Source organism: Ambystoma mexicanum, chromosome 8 (assembly GCF_040938575.1).
Source record: "Ambystoma mexicanum isolate Mex_15411 chromosome 8, UKY_AmexF1_1, whole genome shotgun sequence".
Taxonomy (NCBI): domain Eukaryota; kingdom Metazoa; phylum Chordata; class Amphibia; order Caudata; family Ambystomatidae; genus Ambystoma; species Ambystoma mexicanum.
In genome coordinates, this window is record NC_090929.1 from 1312877880 (window position 1) to 1312903368 (window position 25489).

General features: G+C 43.0%; 1 protein-coding gene across 2 annotated transcripts in view; it reads left to right on the forward strand.

Moving 5' to 3' along the window:
- The window catches only part of BNIP3 (BCL2 interacting protein 3), a 409172-nt gene that overhangs the window by 91260 nt on the left and 292423 nt on the right, over window positions 1–25489 (forward strand). For both annotated transcript variants that reach the window (XM_069611439.1, XM_069611438.1), the window contains exon 3: window positions 266–350. In XM_069611439.1, the coding sequence (XP_069467540.1) occupies window positions 266–350 (85 nt within the window). The remainder of the gene's footprint in view (window positions 1–265; window positions 351–25489) is intronic.

Here is a 25489-nt window from a genome sequence, read left to right on the forward strand (position 1 = left end):
ATACTGGTTGCACCTGTGCCATAGCAGTGGAATCACACATTTTAAATCTTGGTTTTACCGTTTGGATGATTATAATTTGGAAATAAACATGTTGTATTTGTCTTTGCTACTACTTACCATATTAGTAAGTTACTCTATTTTATAAACATCTCATACACAAATTTCCTAATATGAATGTGATTAGATTATACTATAATGTGCACAATCTACACTGAAACCATGTTCAGGTTAGTCATTGGTTCCTTTGTCTTGTATCTTTATCAAGCCCTCCCAGACCTCAGACGCCTCAGAGTGTGCAAAGATCTTCTGGAAGTGATGCACCAAGCAACAAAGAAAAGAACAGCTGTCAGGTAATTGGCATCCTCTTAGATGCAGTTATCCTTCTACTCATTAAAGGGTCACAAAGCTCAAGCTTGTGGTAACATGCTCTCCTAAATTATGTATTGTAATATTCTTATTCCCCTGCATACCAGCACACAGTCAGACTTATGAAAGAAAAAAAAATAATAACGACTAATATTCTCACAAAGTGTAATCCGTGCCCCTAACCCCCCTTATGCATTCTTGCCATGCTTTATATTTGTATTTTTAATTTGGGGTTTCTGTAGTCGTAACCAAACTAGGAAGCAACAGAGCGCTGTACATGTCGTTGAGGGTAAAATATGAAGTAAAGAAGAGGTATTACAATATGTGGCACAGGATGTTCAGGCCATAGGGGGATGTGATGCGGTAATGCATGGAGCCTAGGTAGTACTGAGGTAATGATTGACCGGCAAGGTCTTAAGTTCCTTCCTAAAGAGTGTTGGCAGATTGTATGGGGTTCCAGTACGAAGGGGCATACCAAGAGAATGCCTCTTTCTTATTTTTATCAATGCACGCCCATCTCGTCTCAAGCCTAGACATGGCATGCTCTGGGAAGAGTGCAACCCATATAAGCTATAGAGTTTTGCAGCTAAGTAGGCAGGTATGCAAGTTTGTGATTGCCTTATGAGTGATGAAGACAGTCGTAAAGAGTATTCTGGCTGGGCTGGGAAGCCAGTGCAGCTGCCTTAGTATGGTAGAAATGTCATAGAATGTCTTGTTGAGTTGTGCTTTAGTGTGTTGGGTGGCACTAAGTGGGGCCAGGTGCATCGCTGCAATTTCGGTAAAGAGGGCAGTTTCCCCCATCGATGTGGGAGATTACCAGGGCCTGGACTGTGGTTCTGAAGTCTTTGGGTGGAAGGAAGGGTTTTCTCTTCCGGAATAAGGTTATCTGGTAAAAGGCAGTTTGGTCTGTTTTAGTTTGGGCTATCAGGCTCCACCTATAAACTGACACTATTGCATTGAAGTATAGATAGGGAGAAATGTCATGTGAGCAAGGACACAAAGCTTGTAGGTGTTGTTTGATTGTTTGCCCACCCATTGACTGCTCATGCACATGCTAATCCCTATGGCCATTCCCACCCAGGGGAACTTTGGGCTCGCTTTAATCAAGCCTTGCCATCAAACCTTGCACTTGAATTGTGCTACTTGTGTAATACAAAATGTCTTTACAGGTCTTTACAGGTCTTCCGTTTTGACTTGTGTATATGTATTAAGCATTTGCCAGACACTGCTATTAGATTCTCAGGTATTCACACCTTTTTGCCCCTGCTACCATCCATAGCTAGTTATTACCACTATGGCAGTGCCTGGCAAATGCCTTTCCCGTGCCTAGACAAAAGCCCAAACTGTTGACATTGCCAGTGCTTTTTGGTGAGAAGTTGTTGGAAGGAGAGATTGTGGTCTATAGTGGACCCAAGTGATTTTGCAGCTTGGGCCAGGTGATGTGTGAAGCCGCCATTGTGCATGTCATTTAGCTACCCTTGAATGGTATCCTTTTTAAATGGTTAACCGAGTAGAACAAATTCCTTCTTCATGGGATTGAGCTATAGATGTTGTCATTCAGGTTTGGATAGAGGCAAAGCAATTCCTTAAGCATGAGATGTCCTGTGAATATCTGATCTTTAGGTAAAATTGGGTATCGTCCACTTATTGGTGGAGTGAGCTTTTGAAGTTCAGAAGTGATCCCAATGGCTTCTTGTATAGTCTAAAGATCAGCACTGAGAATATTGAGCCTTGTGGGTCTCTTCAGATGACTGGGCAGTGGTCAGACCTAGAGTTGCCCATCTGGATGGTTTGGTGCCTTTCCGAGAGGTAAGATACGAACCAGTTGATATGTGTGACCGAGAAGCCTATTCTGTCCTAACGGAGGATGGTCAGTGTGAGGTGGTCATCCATGGGGAGCTTGGCAGAGAGTTTGAGGAGCACTAGAAGGCATCATTTGTCTTTGCCCATGAATTTAAGAGTGCCATCCTCAACCTGGATGTTGGTTGTTTGGGTGCTACTGAGTGCTACATTTTGGTCTAAACCTCTGTTGGTAATCGCAGAACAGGCTGTGTTGGTTGATCCCATAATGTAGTTGGTTGGTAAATGGGAATAACTATGTATGGGATTGCATCCTTGTATCTCTCTTGATCTGTTATCTGTGGTCATTTCAAGTCCATAGAAACATATTGGAACTGAAGGCAACTGTGACGGTTAACAGGATCTTGTCACTTCTCTCCAGAGGGGAGCCCTCCCTGTGAGGCTAGGGAGGTGAGCCCACTACACAATATTCTCCCTAAGGGTGGTGGTCAGCTGGACCTCCCCGGGAGGGACTCCTTTTTTGGGGACAAGGACTCCTGTTCGTGAAGTTAACTCCCTGACACACTTTTCCATGAACCCCTCAGACCATCATATCCTCAGAAGACACAGTCTAAACAGACTACTGTTTGCTATTGTAATACAACTTCCAATATTGGAACCTAACACTAATCCACTGAGAAGAAGAAGAGTGGAGGAATAATGCTGATCACTCCTCCATGGCAAATATACAATACTGTGACGAGTGGGAACTATGGAGTAAGAAAGACAATTGCAGGGAAGAGAAGGACAAAGATCCTCTGCTGGGGAGGAACCAGCTCAGATGCATAAAAAACAAAGAGGGACTTGCATTAGAGGTTTGTATTCAACGAGCAGGTGAAGCCTGGGAAGTTTGATCCTGGTAGAGAGAAGTCACGGCATTCCAGGAGGTCCTATGTCGAGAGGAGGTGAGCGAAGAAGGAAAGCGGTGCAGGAGTGTGTGTGTGTTAGATATTGCGTGAGATTGCATTGCATTGCCTTACTAGGTGGTGGTGTGACCCGGAAGAGATGGATCATCAGTCCGATAACGACGCCGAGCCCATCCAGCAGAATACCCTGCAGAGAAGGAAAGGAAGGCGCTGGAAGCGTTTATTGACACAGCGTGATCCCAAACCCACAGCAGGAACCGGTGACACAGTGCCTACCTGACAAGCTAGAGGTAATGGGAACGGCGGGAGACTTGGGAGGGGCCACGCGCAGGCACTAAACAGCAGAGTATCACGAATGCTGAGCGATTCATCATACTTGTTCCAGTAACCGTAAAAGCAGCAGAGTATATAACGAATACAGAGAGACTCATAATACTCGCCTCAGGAATGTGGCAGCAGCAGAGTATGACAAATACCAAGGGACTCCTCATACTCGTGCCAGTAACAGTGAAAACTGCAGAGTATATAAGGAATTGAGAGGGACTCCTCACATTCGTTCCAGTGATTACAAAAGCAGTAAAGACAGTGAAGAAAGTCAAAATATTGGCAATACTTGTCTAAGTGGTTGGGAAAACTAAGACATAACTAAAGAGGAACAGAAGAACCTCCATGTCATTCCCATAAATGGAAGTACTTGGAAGATAACAAAGTGCTCAAGTAAACCAGGCACACTTGTCGCTGTGGAATGAAAGACTGTGAAACAAGTACAAGAGTGAGAGCTATTGATGTAAAGGAAATCCAAAGATTGAAGGCCAAGACCCTCGAGTGGGGAAACAAGGAACTGTAAATATGTCAAGATAGGGGATGAGAACGAGGAAGAATCCCCGTCAGGAATTAAAGGAATTGATTAACTACATCACTAGGAACTATCTATCCACAATAGACTATTAAGGCAGAGACGGTGTGTCCAGGAAAAGGGAGTCATTCTCCTGGAAACCCTTTTTGTTTTGTTGGTTGGAACAACCCTTTGTGATAGGGTCAGCTTATGATACTTTTTGGACGGAGGACAGACTATTTTGATTTGGACTACTTTACTGGCGACGAGCACCCTAGTTAGATTTCAGTTTGGTAGGGAAACCCCCTTTTTGGTAGGGATAGATAGGAGGTTTGTTTATTATTTGAATACAATCACAGGCAGAAATGCCACCTCTTTGTTCGCCTCCTTCTTCTGACCTACAACACAAACTTTACGGCACTGAAAGTTGTCTTACCTCTCTGGCGGGGAACACTATGCGCACTTATTGATTGGTTGACTTATTTTTAATTCAGTGGGCCTCATTACAAGTTTGCCGGTCCAGTAACAACGGTACCGGTAAGCTTGCCAGTACTAGTAGGTCTGACCTGGGGTATACCGGCACCCGCAAGCAGACACTGATGGTAGCACCGGCACCATTTTGAATGGGAATGGGGAGTAAAAGATTACGGCACCTGGCAATGGGGAAATACAGGGTCCGCCAGGGCTGTAATAGCCCTGTATTTCCACATTGCCAGGCGCCGGAAAACTTTGCAAGTTTGGCGGCAGCCTGCCGGTTTTACCGGCAAGGCTACCGCCAAACTTGTATTGAGGCCCAATATGCATTATTTCGACAAAATCTGTCATAAATGCACATATCACAAATCACACAAGCATCAATCTAGAAGTTAAAATGTCAAAAGAGGTTAAAACATTCATTGTAGGTGACAAAAATCAATGTAAAATTTGCTTAAGGTAAAAATTCTAAATAATTATTATTAAAACGGGCACTAGCACTGTGCTTTCACCTCATGATAGTTCCCTTAAATTCATGAAAAAAAAAATTCTCTCCATTACCAGGCCTGCAAAAACCACATCCTTGCATAGTCTTTCTGCTGTATGGAGATCCGTTCAATCGTGATTTGTCAAGCATATCATCAGATTTCTTTGCATACATTTTACTTTTTTTGGAAATGTAAATAAAGTGTTGTATTATTTCTTTAAAAACTTAGCAGAAGGGACACATTTTGGATGTCCCAGGTTTCCAAAGTGTTGGCCAATGTTGCCAACAGTAAAATGGGTATCCGGTAATATTATCCCCACCAATAATATTGCCATATATATGGTTGTCGGGAACGGCCATAGGCGATTTTATTAGTGGGGATAATTTTTGGGGTAAATGGGAGCAGGGGTTGCGGGGGTGTCCCCCGCTCCCTTTAAAATAATATAAAGGCTGCAGGGGTGTCCCCCGCAAGTTCAATGGGTTAATATCACCTCAAAAATACGGCGCCATTCTTGTATGGCAATATTTTTGCGGGGATGTTAACACATGGAACCTTAAAATGCACATTTGCAATTTAAAAAATAATGTGCATGTACATGGTTACTAATCCTATCCAGGTATAATTCATACTATCCTAGGTCTTGGTGCACAGATAAGTTACAGTGAGGCTGCTGTGACTGCAATTGTTAAACGTCTCTTGTACCATCCAATTACCAAAGTTGTTTTTTAACAAAGCCTTGGAGGGTGTGTTCAACTGGTTTAGCTGCTTCGACCATTGGCATAGTTCCAGGGCAAAGCTCATGGCATTCGCATGTCTTAACCACGCAACGTAGCCACTATTTTGGAGATTCATAGATCCAGTAAAGCCTCTTTGTATTTGGATAAGATTGGCTTTGACCAGAGGTGTTGCCAAAAAAACAGGGGTTTCGCTTTCAGTTGTCCGTCAGTTTGCCAGTTAAGTTCAAGGTGTATAATCACATTTGGAGCTGATTTCGACAAACCCAGCACTCATTTCAAGAAACAATTCTTTTTTAGTTTGAAAGCGTGAAGTATGGGAATATTTCAGTTCTGTAACTTGCTGCTTGCCTTGCTTTAGCTTTATACACCTGTAACGTTGGCTGCCTTGTTTTCAGAACCACTTGTACATCGGAGCATGGCTTCTCAAAAGCATTTGAGTTGGCTTGTGGACCCCACTGCCATGGGAATCAAAGTGTATGCCCAAAAAGTGAAACAAAGTTACCTCTCTTATGAGTTCACCCTTTACCTTGATATGATATGATATGGCATTTGTAACGTGCCTATACACAAGTGTTTCAATTACTACTTCTCTTGAGTGAGCATGACGTTACTTTTTGTTTTCTTGGTGTTTAGATCTAATCCTTTTTGTGAACAACAAAGTAAAAACATTTCTGTTTGTTTCTTCAGGCCACATATCGCTTTCGAAACCAGGGTAGCATCATTGGCATACAACAAAATGGGAATCCTCTCAGAGTTAAGCATTGCGCATAAGAGTCTAAGTTCATTATATCATAGGCAATTTCATTGATATAAACTATAGTAGCATCATCGTGCAACTCTGTGCAAGCAAGGATTATTTTCCATAAGGATTTTATATTCCCAATTTCAACTTCTTCCAGCAAAGAATCCCATGTTTTTATCAACTCCTTATAATTGAATCTAGCCACTCACAGTTGATCAGTCGAAAGAGGTCTGGGGTGCTTAATTACTTTTACTATTTTTTGTCTTTGCCTCCGTCCAATCACTGTCATACCAGCCCTCTTCTTTGTCGCTTTTTGAATATCCCCTTTGGATATTTAGTGAAATAAGGTCCGATAGTCTGTAATGCCTGATCGAATAATGAGCAAATTACAGCTCGGTTTCCAGAGGCCTAGACTGATTTTAATAAAGCAATTTAAGGCACAAAATTAAGCTTAAGCTTTTAGGTGCTTTAAAGAATTTGAGAACATTTTGGGAAATAACTTCAAAGCGTAGTCGTACAAAAATAAATGACAATAAAATCATATACATCCAAGTGAAAGAGAGCAATGAAATCCAGGACCATGCCCCGCAGGAAGGCACATGAAGGGTGAACCCATTTGTTTCTTTAAATATGCAGTGACCAAATCACAAACCTCATGGTCTCCCTTCAATAGAAATCCCCTGGTGAGGCAAAATGCATCCATTGGCGTATGGTATAAACCTGGAGAATCAGCAGTCACTCCCCAGCCCACCCACATCCTCAGCAGGTCTACCCCAGTCACCTTGTTGCAAAATGTCAACTGAACGTTCTATCCCAGTCCTGGATTGTGACCTCTTGACAATGAGAAAGGGGGCATCACAGGTTGGGGGATACAGCTAGATGGCGGCCGAAGCTGCCGGGGAAAAGGACCAACACACAAGGTAGGTTTTAGGTGTGCTTGTAATCTGTAAGTGGGCTGCCCATTACGAAGTGTATATGTCGTACATTCTCTTGTATATATTTGTACTCAGCATTGTTTGCAAGCAAGAGCATGCTCAACTTCATCCGGGCTGTTTACCCTTTTGCCCAAACAGCTGAGGAACGTTTTCCTGGTTGCTTGGGTGATGGTGTCTTGTTAAGGAGAGTTTTCATTTTAGTGTTTAATTCCTTCCTCCTTAGCGACCCCTAGCTCTTTTGCTGAACTTGGGGACTTTTTAATTTTAACCTTGGAGTGAGTGAGACATTTTTTTCTCTCACCCAGGTGTTTTTGTTTGATTTGAACACTGTGTTTGGTTTTGGAGTCTGACAAACTCCACAGGCATCATCAATTTACATTGTGTCACAGAGCACCTTCAGTGCAGAGACACGGGGAGGTCTTCCAGATTTCCCAAAGGATTAAATACCTTCTCTTGGTTAAACTACTGTTTCCAAGAGCAGTGAAGTGAAATTGACTTTACTTACATTTGTAACTTTCTAGACCCAGAACACATGATCTTACTCATCCCGGTGAGCTTGGCATAGCAGGGACCAGCACACTCCCTCTTCTAGCTGCGTACTCCCTCTTCCTCCCACAGTAAATCCGGTGAAGGTCCCTTACCTTGCTCCAGCTTCCCACAGCAACTGTGTCGTGCAGATCTGCAATGCAGCATCCTCTATACACTCTTGATCTCACCCAGTGCAGGGAAAGTATTGTTGGAACCATACTTAGTGTCTTTGTTGGTATCTAGTAAATCCATCAATGGACTTTCAATCGAATGCATTTGCATAGAGGGATTTACATAGAAAAACATGCATTGAATGCATGTTTTTAAAGGGTACATTTCTTTTTTGGGTTTTAAAGGGTAAAAAACAAGGGGTTAAGGTGGAACCCGCATTACAAAAAAAAAAAAATGCATTTGATGCAAATTCTTTCGATGAAAAATATTCGATGAAAATGTCCCTCGATGCAAAAAATTCGATGGAAAGACCATAAACCATCTTTGTTGTATCATTGCCTCTAGTTTCACACATGTGTAGTTAGAAGTGGGATTTGAGCACCTGATAACACCGTCCAACCCACCCAGCTCCAGACATGACTCCACCAGAGAGTGAAGTTTAAATGTCCTTGTTCCATCCAAGGGCAGACAGAAGACATAATGATGGGGAAACATTGCCCCCTACAACTGGCCTGACATTTTTTGTCTACTCGAAAGACTCATATATCCTTACGTGTAGCTCTCTGCGGAGGAGCAGTGGTAATATCTATAGTGCTCATGAATATGGGCTACCTAGGCGAGAAAGGGTGCTAATTGTGGCAGACCTGCATGTGACCGAACCATATTTGTGCTGTGCATATTTTAGTGAAGCTGTGTGTGTGGGGGCTAATATCGCCTGCAAGGTCATAACACTCATTCTGCCATGGAGCAATTGAAGCAATTTAGCATCTAGCTTCTGCCTGTTTTGCTGAACCCTCAGAAGCTTAAGATAGGGGAGGTCATGGTCCAACTCCAATATGACATCTTGCCCACCAGTTGGGAAGGCCAATATCAAGATTTCAATATCACTGTGGCGAGACCCACTTATGACCAGCGGCACAGGAGACCAGGGAGAGTTTTTTTTTAAAAAAAGACCTGATCCATCTGCCCCATCTAGGAGGGAAGAACTAGGATCCTCCAATCAAGCCCTGGGCGAGGAGCTTGAACTTGTATAACAGGCAGTAAGATACAGGGTGACAGAACAAAGACCCCCTGAATCTAATCATCCCCAGGGTAGTAGTAGGAAGACAGGGAATCAGAATAGACTTTGAGCGATGAGGCGACATAACATTTGCAACCAGTGATGAGAGACAACAAGCCTGAATTGTAGGACGGCCTTTATGTCCATGCAACATCGGAACCCTTGCTATAGACGCTATCTGGGCAGGTAGGTGAAGGCACCCCTGTTGCAGATGAACCACCTCAGATAGGGGAATTCGAGGAATCTGCCTAGAATACAAAATCCAAGTAATGCCAGAGGACGTTCTTAACCAGGATCAATGGGGACTGTCACTTCACTGCAGGGCCTTTGGGGTAGAGTTCAAGGACCCAGAGTTTGAATAAATATCTATGGTCGGTAGGAAAGTGATAAAATATCTCTATCCTGAAGCACAGAACAAGCTTTCCAGGTGCCTGGCCACTGGGGAAGAGTTTGGTAATATTGAATCAGAATCAATACCTAGAGCTTATAAGGGATATGTGGATGACCTAATTGGGGACCCTGAACTTAGCATAGAATGTCTCCAAAGAAAGGGCTTCCACGGGCAGTATTAGCTCAGTAATACTGTCATTCCTGTACCCAGGCTGGACATGTCACAAGGTACTGTCTGCTAAATAGACCATGAGGACCAATACAGGCCAGGAGGTTATATCTCTCCAACCTGGTTGAAAATCTCTCTTGAAGGAGGAGCTACAAAACTGAGACATTATCATACCCAAAACTAAGGTAGAATATCCACGAACCAATAAGGGACAAAGATGTGGAGTCCATATGAGATGCTGGGTCTGTGGGAAGAGTTATATCAAGGACCTTTGGAATGCCCCTTCGCCCCACACACAGGAAAGACTGATACCAGTTTAGAACGTGAAATGGAAGAAGACCCAAATCGCAAAGAAACACTGCAAGGAAAGGAAAGGTAAAACTTGACACTGACTATATTCTCTTTTCGGCAACCCAGAGAGACCATTACGGCTATCAGTACGAGTGTACCACATAGATGTACAGGCACAAGTGGACTCCATTAGTATTATACCATACGGCTGGATTTCCTAGCACTGAGTGTGCGCTTGGCCAGCAGAGGGTCTAGACTCAGTGCTTTAAGGGGACTGGAAAAGATATCTCTCCATCAATATTATGCTTAGAATCGAAAACCAGTCCTGTCAGAAATACCCACACACCTTCTACTACAATCCAGTTTCCTGAGATTCTAACAGTGGTTGAACCAGCGTTTTTTTTCCAGGATTCTAGAATTAAATCAGACATTGGGAGTATGGACAATTAGGAGAGAAGCTGGCTGAAAGATCACAAGACTGGAACTCCTGGCCCGATAAAGTCCAAGGTCCCATTTCCCTAATGAAAACAAGGGGAAGCCACTGATAAAGTTAAGGGGTATGTTATGAACTGGACTAACTTCCTACACTCCTGTATGGGGGAGCGAGACACAGAGGATGGTGATCACAGCTGCCGGATATGGGCCAAGGTGTGGCTGGGAGGGGCTCATGGAAGCCCATTCCCACTCTTTGAGAGAGTGTCTTTTATTCATTCTCCGAGTTTGTGTCCCTGTGTTCAGCTGCTTCTGCTATGCAGACTACATTACTGGGCAGCCCGACTGGGCAGAAGAGGTTAGCTTGCTTTGCGCATTAAGGCACAGGATCTGGAACATGCACCAGTGGTCCCAGACAGAGGTGGTAACTTTATACTCAAGAGTAAACCTGCCTACACCTCAATCAAAGTCCTTCAGTTCCCAAAATACCTCATACGGGAACAAAGTGTGCCATCAAATAGAACAACCGTCATCCCAAGGTGGGAAGATCGCAGAATGCTGTAAAGCCACCAAACACAACCCAGGGACTTTTAAGATTGTGCTGCTTGCTGCAGATGCTTATAAAGTTTTGTTGTTCCAATCAAACCCTAAAGGAAGCCTTTACCCCAAGAACCAATCACTTTACTCAGCCGATAATAAGATAATGATGGAAATTCAGTCTCAAGACATAGCCAAGCCCAGGAGAAAATACAAGAACACAGGGGGAAGAAATAATCAAATCAGAATCAGCATTAGAATGCAGCCCACAGCCTCAGGAGTATACATTGATTCATGGGAACATTCATTAAGTGTTGGACCTGAAGGAATAAGAGGTAGCTGCTGATGCTCCCTTTCATTCAAGGGGACACTGTTGAAAAGAGGAAAACTGGTTGGACTGCTGCCTGGAGGAAAACCATGCAATTTAAGAGAGGCTAAGACCTGAATGCCCTTGAGGAGGAAGACTGACCATAAGGACACAACAGCCCCTCTAATTGGAAAGCCAGAGCTAAAGACACCTTTAGAAGGACTGAGGCATGTGGCAGGAGGGCATGAGAATTGTGACTGTCTTAAAAGGACCCTGAATGAGGGGGGAAATGCAATTTAAAGCCAGGGTCCTTGAGAGACATGTGTTGACCTATGAGGCTGAGGTCAAGGAGGGACCTGTGTTGGTATTCGGCCGAATAATAAATATGCTGTTGGATACAGCCCTACTCGACACATTCTTTTTAAGGAGTCCCTCTTTAGTTGAAGAGTTTCCTCAAGTACCATCAGCACTTAACTGTACCTGTTTCCGCAATGCTATCTATTTTATATCTATGTAAAGATATTGTTGGAACTATTAGTCTGGTTTATCCTGAGGATGAAGGCTGTTGAGTTGCTGCCTCATACGGTAGACCAGCGATGATGTTGTCATCTTCAGGGAAGTCAACATTTGGTGTATGTCATCAGTCTGCCTCATTTGTGTAGTTGGTGGTGTAAGAGGAACTAAGCTCACACATCAGTGTAGTGGCATACCAGTAACTGATTTATTTGGCTTGACAAAGTACCAGATACATCTTCACCTTAAAGAAACTGGCTGCAACAGCCAGAACCGCTCCCCAAACATCCTGCCTTTATAAGGTCAGTTGTCAGGTGACTAATTTGAAACCTAACAGCATTCTTCTAGAACATCTCATTGAAGGCCTTCTTGTAGAAAAGTCTTCCCACACCTCTAGACACATTGAAAACCTTTCTATGAATGTCAGTTGTTGCTGCAGACATTGAACTGGCATATCATTTGAGGAATTCCTCTATGCCCTCCCTGCCAAAGATGCTTAGTCAACCATGCACAATTACTTCAACCGTTTGTGACGATTGACATGGTGTTGTCAATTCTGCCCAAGGGGGAGCCCTTTCCCATGAGGCTAGCGAGGTGCGGCCACTACCTAATAGTCCCCCTAGGGCTGGTTTTGTGCGGAATGACCTCCTGGGGATGGACTCTGGGGACAAGGACAATCACCTGGGGTACAGCCTATTGAATGGTGTCATTCCCCAACATTCCCTAGATGCTCCCTCATCCTGAGCCATTTTATTGAAAGGAAACCTATATATTGTTGTAACACATGGGATAGAGCCAAAGCCGACAGTACTAGGATGAAGAAAGGAGCACAGGAGACATAAGGCTCATTAACTGTGCTAGTACTGATACGAGGTGGCCCGGAGAAGACATGAGGATTCAGTCATCAACAGAGGCAAAGGACTTTTACAATCCCCCAGGGTGGGTTGGCAACATTGTATAAATATAGATGATGGACTAACAAACCTATCAAACCAAGCCGGGAGAGACAAAAGGTGCGGAAACCAGCAGGAGCTTCCAACGCTGTTGTCAGTGAAGCGCAGAATCAGTTCTCCATGGGTCCAATTGAAGCTGCCTGGAACGCAAAGCAGCAGAGAACAGCTGAGCAGTTTACCAGGGTGCAGAGCCCCTGCCGTGCTGTAGAAACCAAAGAGGGAAGCTTGGTGTATCGGAGAGGAGATCACTGTTAGGGAGCATTTTAATTTCTGTGCCAATTCCCTTTAACCCTAGAGACCCCCAGCTCTTTTGCTGGACTCGGGGCTTTTTAATTTTTACTCCTGATTGAGTGGGACCTTTTTCTCACTGACTCATGTGTTTTCCTAACTATGGTTTTCTATGTTCCTTACTGTTATATGGAGTCTGGTAAACTCCATAGGTATCTGCTTTTACATTGTGACTCACAGCACCTTTTGTTTAGTGCCACTGACATGTTTAACTACATTTTCTTGAGTGAACTACTGTTCCCAAGAATAGTAAGATGACCCCTGTCTTGCCCCTGTCTTACCCTAACTCTATGGGTCCAGCACACACCACTGTATGAGGAGTGCTGGGAGGTTACATAGTAATTCCTTTAACCCATTCCTCATGTAACATTTTGTAACACTAACTCACCTGAATGGCTGGTGGTAGTGGTTTCTTTTTTACTACCTAGTGACATGTATCTGCAGGCTGATACCTCAGCTGCAGTGATGCACCCAAGGGTGAACATTTTCTCAAAAGGACCCTGGTCTTCTTTTATTGCCATTTCTTGTTATTTAGTTTCTTCTGGGCTTTTACTCTGTTGTTTGCATCAGGTTTGAGTCCTTTGTGTATTTTGCCTTTGGTGGGCTTGACCCCTGAAGCCCGCCCAGGCTCCAGTGTGCCTGGAAAGGCAGGTGGTGAGGGAGGGTCCCAAAACTTCCCTGTCCTTTGTCTCTAGGTGTGCCTGAGTGAGACCAGTTCCAGTTGGCTGGCTGGATATCCTTCAGGACAGACACCCTGCTGTGTGATTGACAACCTAGGGCTATGAATGAAGGGGAATAAAACGCAAGGTTTTTGGGAGTAAGATGAGTGTCGACCACTGAGGACAACATCCGAAGCGTTGATCTGTCAATTTCAGCCCATCTACAATCAGCCCTGAACAAAGGTCTGTCTTTCAGTCGATCATGACCATCTGATTATTTCAATACAAATGAAGATCTCTTCCAATTTTGCAGAAGATTAAAACTGAAAAAATATTTTGCAACTAACCTTCGTACCATCAAAAAAAGCACAGCAACATATGTTCCATCCAAACTATCTGTTACTGATCTTGAACACATGGCTATTGTCATGAATATACAAGAAGAAAATGATTCATATTCCATATTATCTATATCGGACAATCTTAATATAATGACGGACCTAGCAGAAGAAACTAAACTAAGATCCAAGTCTACATTTATTTTCCGCCTCCAGTCAGACAATGCTATTGGCATCTTCCACAAGGTAACCACACAGGATTTCAAAAACAACTATCTCAAAGGAACTTGTACTAAAATCAAATACAATCAAACCATTAAGAGAAATCAGAATTAGCAGAATTGAGTACAAATCTTGAAATCACAATAAAAAAGCGGATAAGGGAGGCAATATAGTCCTTATGAAAACGACAGATTGTCTTGAATCAGCGAAAGAACATCTACAACAAACAGAATGTTATGAAAAGTTACAAGCTAACCCACTTAAACAATTAGTAGAAATTAGAGAATAATGGCAACGTATTGGCTGGAAAAAGAACTCTTGACCGAAGATTAATCTGAATATCTCTACATAATATTGGGCACTATATACTTCATACCAAAAATTCACAAACCGTTAGTCAAATTTCCATCATGCAAACCTATAATTAACAGTATAGGCTCAATAACGGAACCCATATCTCAATACATCGATACACACAGACAACCACTAATCACAGGACTAGCATCATATATTAGAGATACAAACCATGTCATCCAACAGTTGGAATCGGTTACCTGGAAGAAGACTTCAGATTAGCAACTTTAGATGAATCATCTCTTTACACCAGTATACTACCGAACAAAGGATTAGAAACAACTCATTACTTTTTAAAAACCAGGTCTGTTTCCTATTTACAACAAAAATAAATGTTACTTGAAATGTTACACTTTACAACAATATCTTCACATTTGATGGACAACTGTAGAGGCAAAATCAAGGCACGGCAATGGGTGCAAAATATGCTCCTATATGCCAATCTGTAAATGGGGCATTTCGAGTTAGAGCATGCCTGGTAGCATAAAGCGTTCACCATTGAAAATAGAGTCATCTATTTGGGTCGCTACCTCGACGATGTGCTTATTAAGGAAACACATAGCTCTGTGATGAATACAGTAGAGGTTACAAAGAACTTTTGAATACCCGGGCTAGGCAGCCCATTCCTTACTCAAGAGCAATCTGAGTTTAAGAGCTATGGTCAACATAAACAAACAGTGTTCTGAATTATAATTTTGAAACTGTCTGATTTGGGCAAAGATGCCCGTTTTGTTTTTAAGTGCAACCAGAGTTTAAGTGTCAAAATATAAGCTGAACGAACAGTGTTATGATTCAACATTTTGAAGCTGTATGATCTGAATGATGTATGCAAAAATAATTCATCAATCATGAAAATTATCAAATCAAAAGAATAAAATCATTGAATTGGCACAATCTATCTGATCTCAAGTGCATTATTCTTTGAGTCCTTTCTGTGTTTTGCCTTTGGCAGGCTTCATCTCTGAAGCCCGCCCAGGCTCCAGTGTCTAGAAAGGCAGGAAACTTCCCTGTCCTTTGTCACTAGGTGTGCCTGAGTGAAACCAGTTCCAATTGGCCGGCTGGCTGTCTTGGAGGACTGCTACCCTGCTGTGTAATTGACAGCCTAGGGCTGTAAATGAATGGGAACTTGCATAAAAAGCAAGCTTTTTGGGGTTAAGCGCAGAGTCGACCACTGGAGGACAACTTTTGAAGCAGAAGATGATGGGAGATGCCAGCAGCACCCTCCTGGACTGCAAAATGCCCGGTGAAGTCCTGCAGCTGTGCTGACCCCGTTTTTGAATCGACAGGGAAGACTCATAAAGAACAACTTCCTCCCTTAGGCTGGTGGGACAAACTAGCCTCAAGACAAACTCTATTTTGGCGCAACTCCCGACTTATTGCGACTTTCCAAGGCTGTAGAAGCCCAATACCCGGGGTACCTCGAACACTTGTGAGTGCATTGTCTTCCGAAATCCGATTCTGGCCAGACCTTTGTGGGCATCCAGTGCACCCTACAGAAGCAAGAAACTTGCACCAAGAGTCTCTCACCAGAGTCCAGGACCGAGGGATCAAGGACATCCTAACCATAGTTTTTCCTTCTTCTTTGGCTCTGAGAAAAGGGCACCAAAACCACAGAGAGCCACTGAATCAATAGAAATGTATTGCTGCCGAGTCCCTCTCTCGAGTGCTGCCGCAGGAGCCCACCAGACGTCCTCCCCTTCATCACCACAACCAAGGACCAGGACCTGGAACAAGGGTCTGCTGCATTGCATCCTGAAGGCAATCAGCTAGAACAACTTCTTCATTTCAAAGTTACTGTGGGGCTTGGGGTATATTATCCTTTTGCCATTTGTGCTGCTTCCTATCTTTGGGAGTGCGATTTAACCCTACACTAAGTTGACCTCAACTTACCTGCATTTACCTTACAGCTTGTGCTTTCTAAAGGCGAGTCCTCTTGAGTTGCTGTGATTCACTGATTATCTAAGAATATATTTCTAAGAAGAAGAGCATCAGAACCTTGACTTTGCCCATTGACTTTGGCTTTCCTGGCTCCCTAAAGGCTTCCTTCTGAACCTATTGGCTTTGGCAGTGCTTGTTCCCTCGCAGGTTTTCAATGTTGAACACTTTAATGCTGGGATAATGGACTGCCTGTTCTTATAACCTATCATTCTGTTCTGATCTAATCCTAACCTTTCCTTAATATTGCAATGGTGATACTATATAAATGCTATACCTCAAATGACGTCAGCTCTGGGTGCTGGAACGTGTGTAACAAACAAATGAATTACTTACCTGCTTCATTGTTCACTTTTTTAAATTGAATCCTAACTTGGCATTAATGTTACAGCTAATTACTGCTTTTTAAAGATTGCTTTAAATATCTTTGTGTATAAATAAATCATGTATATTATATAACTTTTAAGTGTGTAAGTGTTTAATTGGATACTTGTATTTACTGATTTCATTGTACAGCTCTACATCTCACATTACCCCTCTTAAGATGAGCCTGACTGCTCAGTCACTCTACCAACTTATGTAGTACAGGCCTATATTAAAAGGTGGGTTACCTAATACCAAGAGATAAGTCTTGTGTAGTCCCACAGCAGTTGGACTGCGCTAATTCTTACCTAACGCTGGTGGCAAGCGGTGGGATTGGTGTACAGTGGTTACATTGACTATTGGTTGTACTTGTGCACAAATAAACCATCCACAAGGCTAGCTCCACCCAAAAGAAAAGTCATCTTGTAACTGAAATTAGTACCCGGCATGCTGCATCCACGGGATACACTGAAAGTGGATTGGCTCGTTTCCGAGCCATACCACAGTGTAATCCCATGGACGCACGTACGTGCCTGTGTTTGTTCCCGGCAGGGTGCGTGGCAGCCCCTTAGCCAATGAGGAGGTTCGAAACGGGGCATTCCCTGCTCCTAACCTCCCCACGGCTGGAGGCTGCCTTTGTCTCCCGCCTGGGACTCTGGTACGTTTTTTCTTTCCTCCACTACCTCCCCTGCAAACTATCCCCTCCCCGCCCTCCCAACCTCACTTACCTTCTTTTTTCTTCTTTTCTGTTCCAAGCGCGTCCGCTCCCGATGAATGCCATGGAAAGGGAAAACTGATTCCATTTTCCTTTTCCGGGCAGCCGTTTTATTTGACTTTTTTTTTTTTGGTGTTCCGAAATGCAGCAGCTTTTCAGAACAGAAAAAAATTCTATTAGTACCCCAGTCTAACAAGCCGGGGTACTAATGGCAATAAGCCCCAGATGGCTGGACAATACCGCCCGCAGTAAGGCCCCCTCGTAACTATGGGCCCCGGGGGCATTACCTTGGGCGGTATTGGCCCGCCGTCTCTGGGCTTATTGCCACAGTAATGCCAGGAATGGATAATGTTAATGAACAGTCCCTTACTGCACTTAGAATTGAACAATTGAAAAAGTTATGTAGGACAAGGGAACTGAGTTTAAAGGGTAGACAGAGTGAATTGATTGAAATGTGGTTAAATCACCAACACCCTACGAGTAGGCCCATAACCCCTACTCGCAACCTTGATATGGAAATTGATGAAACAGGTAGTTTAGAGCTTAGCTCCAATCTGCTCTCCTCTTCAACCTGCTCCTGTAATTCAACAGACTGCTATCACGACCACTATGGGTCACAAAATAAGCCCAAAATAACGATCTCTTGAGAGACTGAGACTGGAGCTAGGATTCAAGAAACTCGCAGTACAATCTGAAGACAAAGAGAGAAGGCTCAGAGAGAGGGAAATGCAGCATGGGTACGATATGAAAAAGATGTCTATTGATTCTGCTTCCTTCAGAGGGTCCTCTCAGTCAAGAGACCTCACTTACCAAAAGAGGCTGTAAGTATGTATGATCCTAAACTTGATGTGTCGGATTGGTTGAGTACATTTAAATTCACTTTTGGTTTGCAAGGCATAAAATAAGCAGTATCACATAGCAATTTGCTATGCAATTCTGTAGGTTTGCTAATCAGATGAACACTTGTGTAGCTATTTGAACCTTCTTTTCACTGATCACTTAAAGTGATAATGGAGGGAAAGTGCAGTAGTAATCATCTCCTCCACTTTTAACTACCAAAGGCATGTGTAGGAGTGCTAGGCAGGCATTTCTTTTTCAAATAATTGCAAACCAGAAGTAATCAGGGTGATGCTTTATTAAGCTTTCTATATCCTGTCTGGCAAATATAAGTATGTGTCAACTATATATCTCTCATGTAATTCCAGTCCTAAAATGTAAGTTGTTACAAAATGCATAATTACAGTATTGATACTGTAAAACACTGCATCATCTCCATGCTTTAGAGCAAAGTTTAGGTTAGTATCTTAATTTCATAGTGTCAACTATATTTCATTGTGTTAGGGAAGATGCATCATGTTGACTAGTGAACCTTTGGAAGTATACATGATCACATGATGAAATGCATTTCATGACAAACCTAGTTATGAAACCTGCAGATTGCATACATCTTGCAACTGGTACTCAACCCATGACCAAACTCATACTCCTTGAGATTGTATGTTATTACCCTGATGCTTTATACCAAGTACCCTGAAAGTGAGATGACCACGCACTACAATATGCCACCTAGTTCGGCCAGTTTTCTGCCTGCTATGCAATCCACTCTGCTTAGTCTCTTTCCTTCCTCTTACATAATGCATACACAAAGCAAATTAAATGCTTACGCAAGGAGTGATCAATAGTTCCATCCAGTCTATACATCCACAGATCTACTGCAATACCAAACACTGTAGTTAGTCTCTAGAGCTCACTTTGCTTTATGATTGTATTATATATCGCCACCTGCAGGAGACAGCTGGCCAAACTTTTTCAGAGCCTATCTAATTATTTATTTGTGTCCATTCATGCAGTTAACCTTTTACATTTTACAGTCACTCACCTATGGCTTGCAAAGTATTTTCGCCCACTCAGTCGAGTAGATTTTATGAAGGGTGAGTAGCATTTACAAGAGATATTTGAAACTTTTATTTAACATTTACTTGGTTTGCAGTAAATCTAAAATAAAAGTTTCACTGTGCATGGCTGGACTCTGGGTGGCAGCAGTGTGCCAAACGTTAAGTGGATTTGTAGTGACATGCACCATTTTACAGAAATCACATTTTAAGTGTATAGTCGTCCGTTGATATGGGTTGAATGCATTTGTCTTAGGTTGCATAGGTAAACTAAGTTACCCGACCTGCAGGTCTAACTGAAGTTTAAAGAATTTGCAAGGCCTGACTCCTCTCACTAATGTCTTATTTCAGCGGTATGCAAAACTGCTGTATTGTTGTGCATTTCATGTCTTGGGTACAAATAACTTCTGGTGACATTAACAATATTAGTACAAAATTGCTAATCAAATGGGTCTGTTTGCTAATCAAAAACATTTTGATTAGCAAACTCTGCTAATCCATTTTTTAAAACGAATTCATGCCTTGGTTTGCAGGATATTTGTGGGAATGATTTAGTTGCATGGATCATGTCTAGGCTACCCCATAATGGTTGTGATGCTATTATGGAATTGAGTGCTACAGACAGGAAAGATTATGAACTAGTCAAACAGGCACTTGTTGCCAGATTTGGGAAGACTCCTTCTAAATACTTTAAAAGGTTAAGAGACCATAAAATGAAAGACGGTACCCCTTGGGCTACCTGGGTTTGTGAATGCCTGAAAAACTTAGATGGTTGGTTAAGGGTTACAAAGTAAACTCCTTTTGAAGGAATGAGGAATTTGTTTCTACTAGAGAATATTTGTGATGCCTGCTCTCCTGAGCCTAGGCAGCACCTGCCTGCCTCTAAGGAACTTGATCCCAAGAGATTATCTCAAGCTGCTGACTTAAGGGTAGCCAACAGGGCCACTCATAAGGATTCTGGGGCAGCTCAGAAAAAGGTTGAGGGAAAAAGATAGTAAAGACAATTCTAATCCTCCACCGCCAATAAGGGTGCATTTCATGGGAAACCTTATAGGGCTACTGAAACCTTTTGGGACAAACTAGAGGGAGGTTACCAGAGACCCTCATTCCAGAAAAGCTCTGGTAAATGTGTGGTTTGTGGGTCTAATGGCCATGTCATAGGGGGTCCCAGGTGTAAGGGTAAACCATCAGGGGTCCACACTGTCTCCTTAGTGTGGGATACATTTATCCCCTTAGCAGAATGCCCCTCCATCTCCAAGCTGCACTTCAGCAGTTACCAGCAGAATGGCTGCGCTGGCTCCTTTGAGCACCATTGCCTCGCATCAAAACTGCATTTTGCAGCTACAAAATGATGGCTGCACTGTCTTGCCAAGCGCCTTTTGGGAAAGAGGAAGCAGGGAACATACAGAGAAAGGCTGCCACTGCGTTTCCTTATGCTCACCAAAGAAGAGAATCGAAAAGCAGCGCTGCTTTGCTGCTAGCTAAAAATGTCCCTTTGAAAAAGGAAATATTTTACATTTAAAATGATGGCACCCTGATGCTCTTCATCTGTTAAACAATATACAGTTATGATCCAATAAGGCCCAACTATGCACAGCCATATTCCAGTTGTGCTTTATCAAAAGAAAGCATCTCTCACTGAATGACAGGCTGTGTCTGGCATGATCTGGGAAATGACCAGAAAATTTACCCTCAGCCATACGGAAAAACGCTTGACTTTTGCTACAAAGTGTAAAAAATAAATGCTTCAAAAGAAACCCTAGCTCTCTGTGCATATGTCAATTTCAGTGGACCTGTGCCTTGAACAGATTGCTGTGTAAGAGAAACTGACTAGGGCTGCAAACAATGTTTGGAATCCAGAGGAAAGAGAAAAACAAATTTGAAAGGTACATCCCAGCAGAATTCACGATGTGTCAAAATGGGTTTTGCAAGCAAGAAAAATATCTGTTTTAAAAGTGTAATGTTGAATAAGGTCCTGTGCTTGCCTAGAAATGTAAGGGGGGGTTTGGTTAAAATATAATATAATGTTTTATTCTAACAGCCTTGCCTTTTGGGCTCCGGAAAACTAAATAAATAAACAAGTAAATACATGCATTGGCTGTACTGGGGAACCAGCCAAACAGATTTCCTACATGGCTTCAAAAGACAATTGTGTGCTGGCAACAGGAATGGCCTCCTACGTGTTACTTTCTGCTCTTAAAAACTTTGAATGGCCAAGAGGATGCATCTCACACGTCGTCAGACCTGTGTCTGTGCTCCAACTTGAGACAATAGATTCTGAGACAGCTACATGTTACTTTGGAAGTGACACCTACCATTCACTCAAACTGAGAAACTACATGGCAGCTCTGGGCTAAACTGACATTTGGTGGTAGCCTGGAAAGACATGACCATATTTGCAGGACAAAGGGCCAGCCCATCTTGCTTAAAAGACTGTTTTTATTAATAAACTGTAAGACTGTTATTTCTATAACCGGGCAACACAGTAATGTAAAGGTTTTACAATTTAAAGGTAATTTTTGTGGATTTAAAACAAGATATTGTGGTTGTCCATGGCATGTATGGGACGGAAACGCCAGGAAAATGTGAATCGTGGGAAAAGTACATATGGTGGAATGTTTGGAAATATGCTCTTTGGTGATCTGCACACATACCTAAAATTGTGGAATGGTGGGTGAAGCTGTACCCACTAAAAAGTGCAAAAAATTATTAGAAGGGCGAAACAAAGTCTTACAAACTTGGGAGTTGGACTACCATGTTCTGTCTAAAATATATCTGTGTAATTTGCAAAAGTGCCACAACTATAAAAAGGAGCGATTTATGTCTAGATTGATTTTTGGCAAAAATGACTGTGGGATGGCTCTGCATCTCATAAAAACGCAACCCCATAAAATGAGACCAACATGGGCTGACCTATCTGGTTCTGAGGGGTAGGTCTAGCTCAGTTCTGCCCAACAATAAACCCTGTGATGTCACCCGTCTTATAAATAAGGGGGGAGGATCACAGAAGGAGACTCCATTCTGAATTTTCCAGCGCCTGCGTATCCAAACATTCCACCTTCACTCTGCAAGATTCCAGACCCCATTGCTAGAAAAGAGATAGTTGAGCCAGGCCTTCCTATACAGGCAGAACCACCCGTCAGCACTAAACCCCATAACAAAATCCCACGATCTTCAGGGAGAAAGGGGAAAGGTGGCTGAGCCCGCTTTGGGATTCTCCAGTGGCGCCTGCTTGCCCTGCTTACCCGCTCCATCCAGCTGAGGCACCGCTGTGACGTGACCAGACCTTTGCCCAACTCTCTTTGGCCAGGAGAGTCCACCATGCGGTGACCAGAGCCTTTGAGTCCAGAACCCGGTTGGCTGTCCCAAATCCCCAACTTAAGCACTGAGTGTGAGTATTTCCCCATCCCCTAACAACACATAGCCTACCCTATCTTGGTACCTTGTCTTGGTTCTACTCTCTAAGGATTCCCATCCATACCCTGATAACTTGGCTAAGATAGTCTGAATTCTCTGTGCATCTGTCCTTGATTTTCTAGTGTTAGCGCAATTCTTCTACTCATCTTTGTCTTGCATCGATCCTTAGTCATATTTTGAGTAATTTAATTCCCACGTAGAGCTGAATGCAGGGTGAAAAGGTTAAGTTGCAAATTAACGATCTAGTCTTGTAAGTATGTCTGTGTAAGTAAAACATTTCCTTTCTTTCCAAACCGATTTTCTCTTTTCTCTTTTAACTGCGTTTATTTTCCCAAAACCGAATCTCCTTCCACAATGAAAATCTCATCCAGTTATTCAGCTAGAGTCACTCATTCACTTCTTTATTATCCCTGTAATATGCATCTATCCCCAGCCTAAAAACCGCATTCCAATTCTTTCTATTTCACCGTTTTTTTTTTTATTTTAACGTTTTGACATTTAAAACTGCAAAAGAGAAAAATGTTACTTTTCAATGTGTTATTTTGGCTGCACTGTGTTGTTACTTTCAAGTTTCTTTTTGCACTGTATGCCCTTTGTTGGTATCTTGCCTTGTAGTTGCTAGGGATATTACCTCCCTGATACTGTGACAAGTCATATTTATCTCATTTATTCAACCGCACGCAAATTAATCATTTAACAATTCTGAGTGCCATTTTATGCAATTGCTGCCTAACATCCCTGACTCCTTGGTGCTCCTTTCTAACCACTCAAAATTCGATTAATTGGGGTTTGAGGGAGCATTGTAGGGGAAAGTCTTAACTTGGGTGCTATCTACCAGAAGAGAAAAAGTGCTCCTATTCAATTGTGCTTAGGATATGTTCTTGTGGAAAGTCAATCAAGTGTATTTCATTAGTTTACATTGTAATTATCAAACCATTGGTGAATGCTGCCCAATATTCAAACTGTGTGATTTTCTTTGAATTTAAAATAAATATTGTATTGACCCCCTCCGGCCTGTTTCATGGTCCATTGTGACCCTGGGTAGTTCTAAATGGAGGTGTGAGACGGGTTGGGTGCCTGCTCAATTCGAATTCCTAGAAAATAAAATAAAAAGTATTCTAATGGAGCGCTACATCATAGGCTAAGGGCAAGAGCCCTGGTCCGGTGTGTGACGCCTGATTGGAATCCTAAACATTAGCCATCACTCCAGAGATGGAAGCTCCAATGACAGGTGCTCACTTTCATTTACTAGCTGATGATGCCATTGGAGTTCAAGCTACTGTTTCTTTAGTGTCCTTGGGTCTGTGGGAAAAACAGAATATAGATGTGTATAACACAGTTCCTGACAACACAACAGAATATTATAAGGACAATGTACTTGTAAATGGCCAGGAGACTCCTGCCATCAGAAACACGGGGGCCAGCATTACAGTGGTTGATGAAAGCTTCTTCAAACCTGAGGATGTATCTAAGGCGCCCAAAGGCCCCACTAAACTTGATGGATGCCCTATCCAAATTGTTCCTATTTTCTGAAGTACCTGGTAGAGTTCTGTTGGAGAATGACTTGGACACTCTTGGAGTAGTCTCCATTACCCCATATGCCGCCACCCAAAAGAAACATGTGCTGGCAAGATTGTCCAGAGAGGCAACCTTAAGAGACTGTCAGTATGAGGTCAGGGTGGAATCCAGTACCTCAAACCCACAGACAGGCCAACCTTCCACTTCTAGAAAGAAGAACGATACCAAGGAAAGAAAAAGGGTTTCAAACCTAAACCTGCTCTGAAGACAAGGACTTCCCCGAGAGGACAGTCCCAGGTCAACCAAGTGACCCCATCCCCAGTTGTGACTGAGTGGGTGGATGAACCAACTCCTGAAACCCAGCTTCCTCTGAAACAGGACTGGAGGAGATCCTTCCCTGCTTGGAAGATATGGATCTTAGAGACCATCCTGGGCTGCAGACTTTGCTTGCAGAAACTAAGCCCTCTGGGGCAAAGTACATCAACGCCAGATCCCTCCCAGTACACGCGCTAGATATTGCAGACCTTCTAATATCTTCTGATCTCGACTTCATTGCCGTAGCTGAAACTTGGCTTCATGCGGCATCTGGTCCTTCCTTATCCCTTGCCATAACACCCGGCTTCGGCATCATGAGATGTGACCGCACCTCTGCCTCACACACCAGAGGTAGTGGCCTAGCCATCATCCACAAAACTACTCTTGACCTAAGAATATCGACAAACACCAAACTCAAGTCCGCTGAACTACTATCAGTCAAACTCTCACTAACTCCTAATCAAACAGCCACCCTTCACCCAATTTACAAGCCCCCAGGCCCCGCACCCTCCTTTGTCGGCGTAATCTCTACCCTCCTCCTTGACAATGCAAAAACTAACTCGCAAATCATTATCCTTGGAGACTTCAACCTAGGACTTGGCAACCCCAAAGACCCCATTGCATCAGACCTGGAAAACGCCCTCTCTAACTCTGGCTTCACCCTGCACATCCAAGAGCCCATACACTCCAAAGGTAGGACCCTTGACTGGCTAGCCAGCTCTAACTGCAATATTAATGTCTTGGCTAATACCCCATGCTTATGGACGGACCACCACATTATCACTTTTAATATTGAAGCTTCCCCTCGCATCCCTACCTTGATAGCGCCTGCCCTCCCAA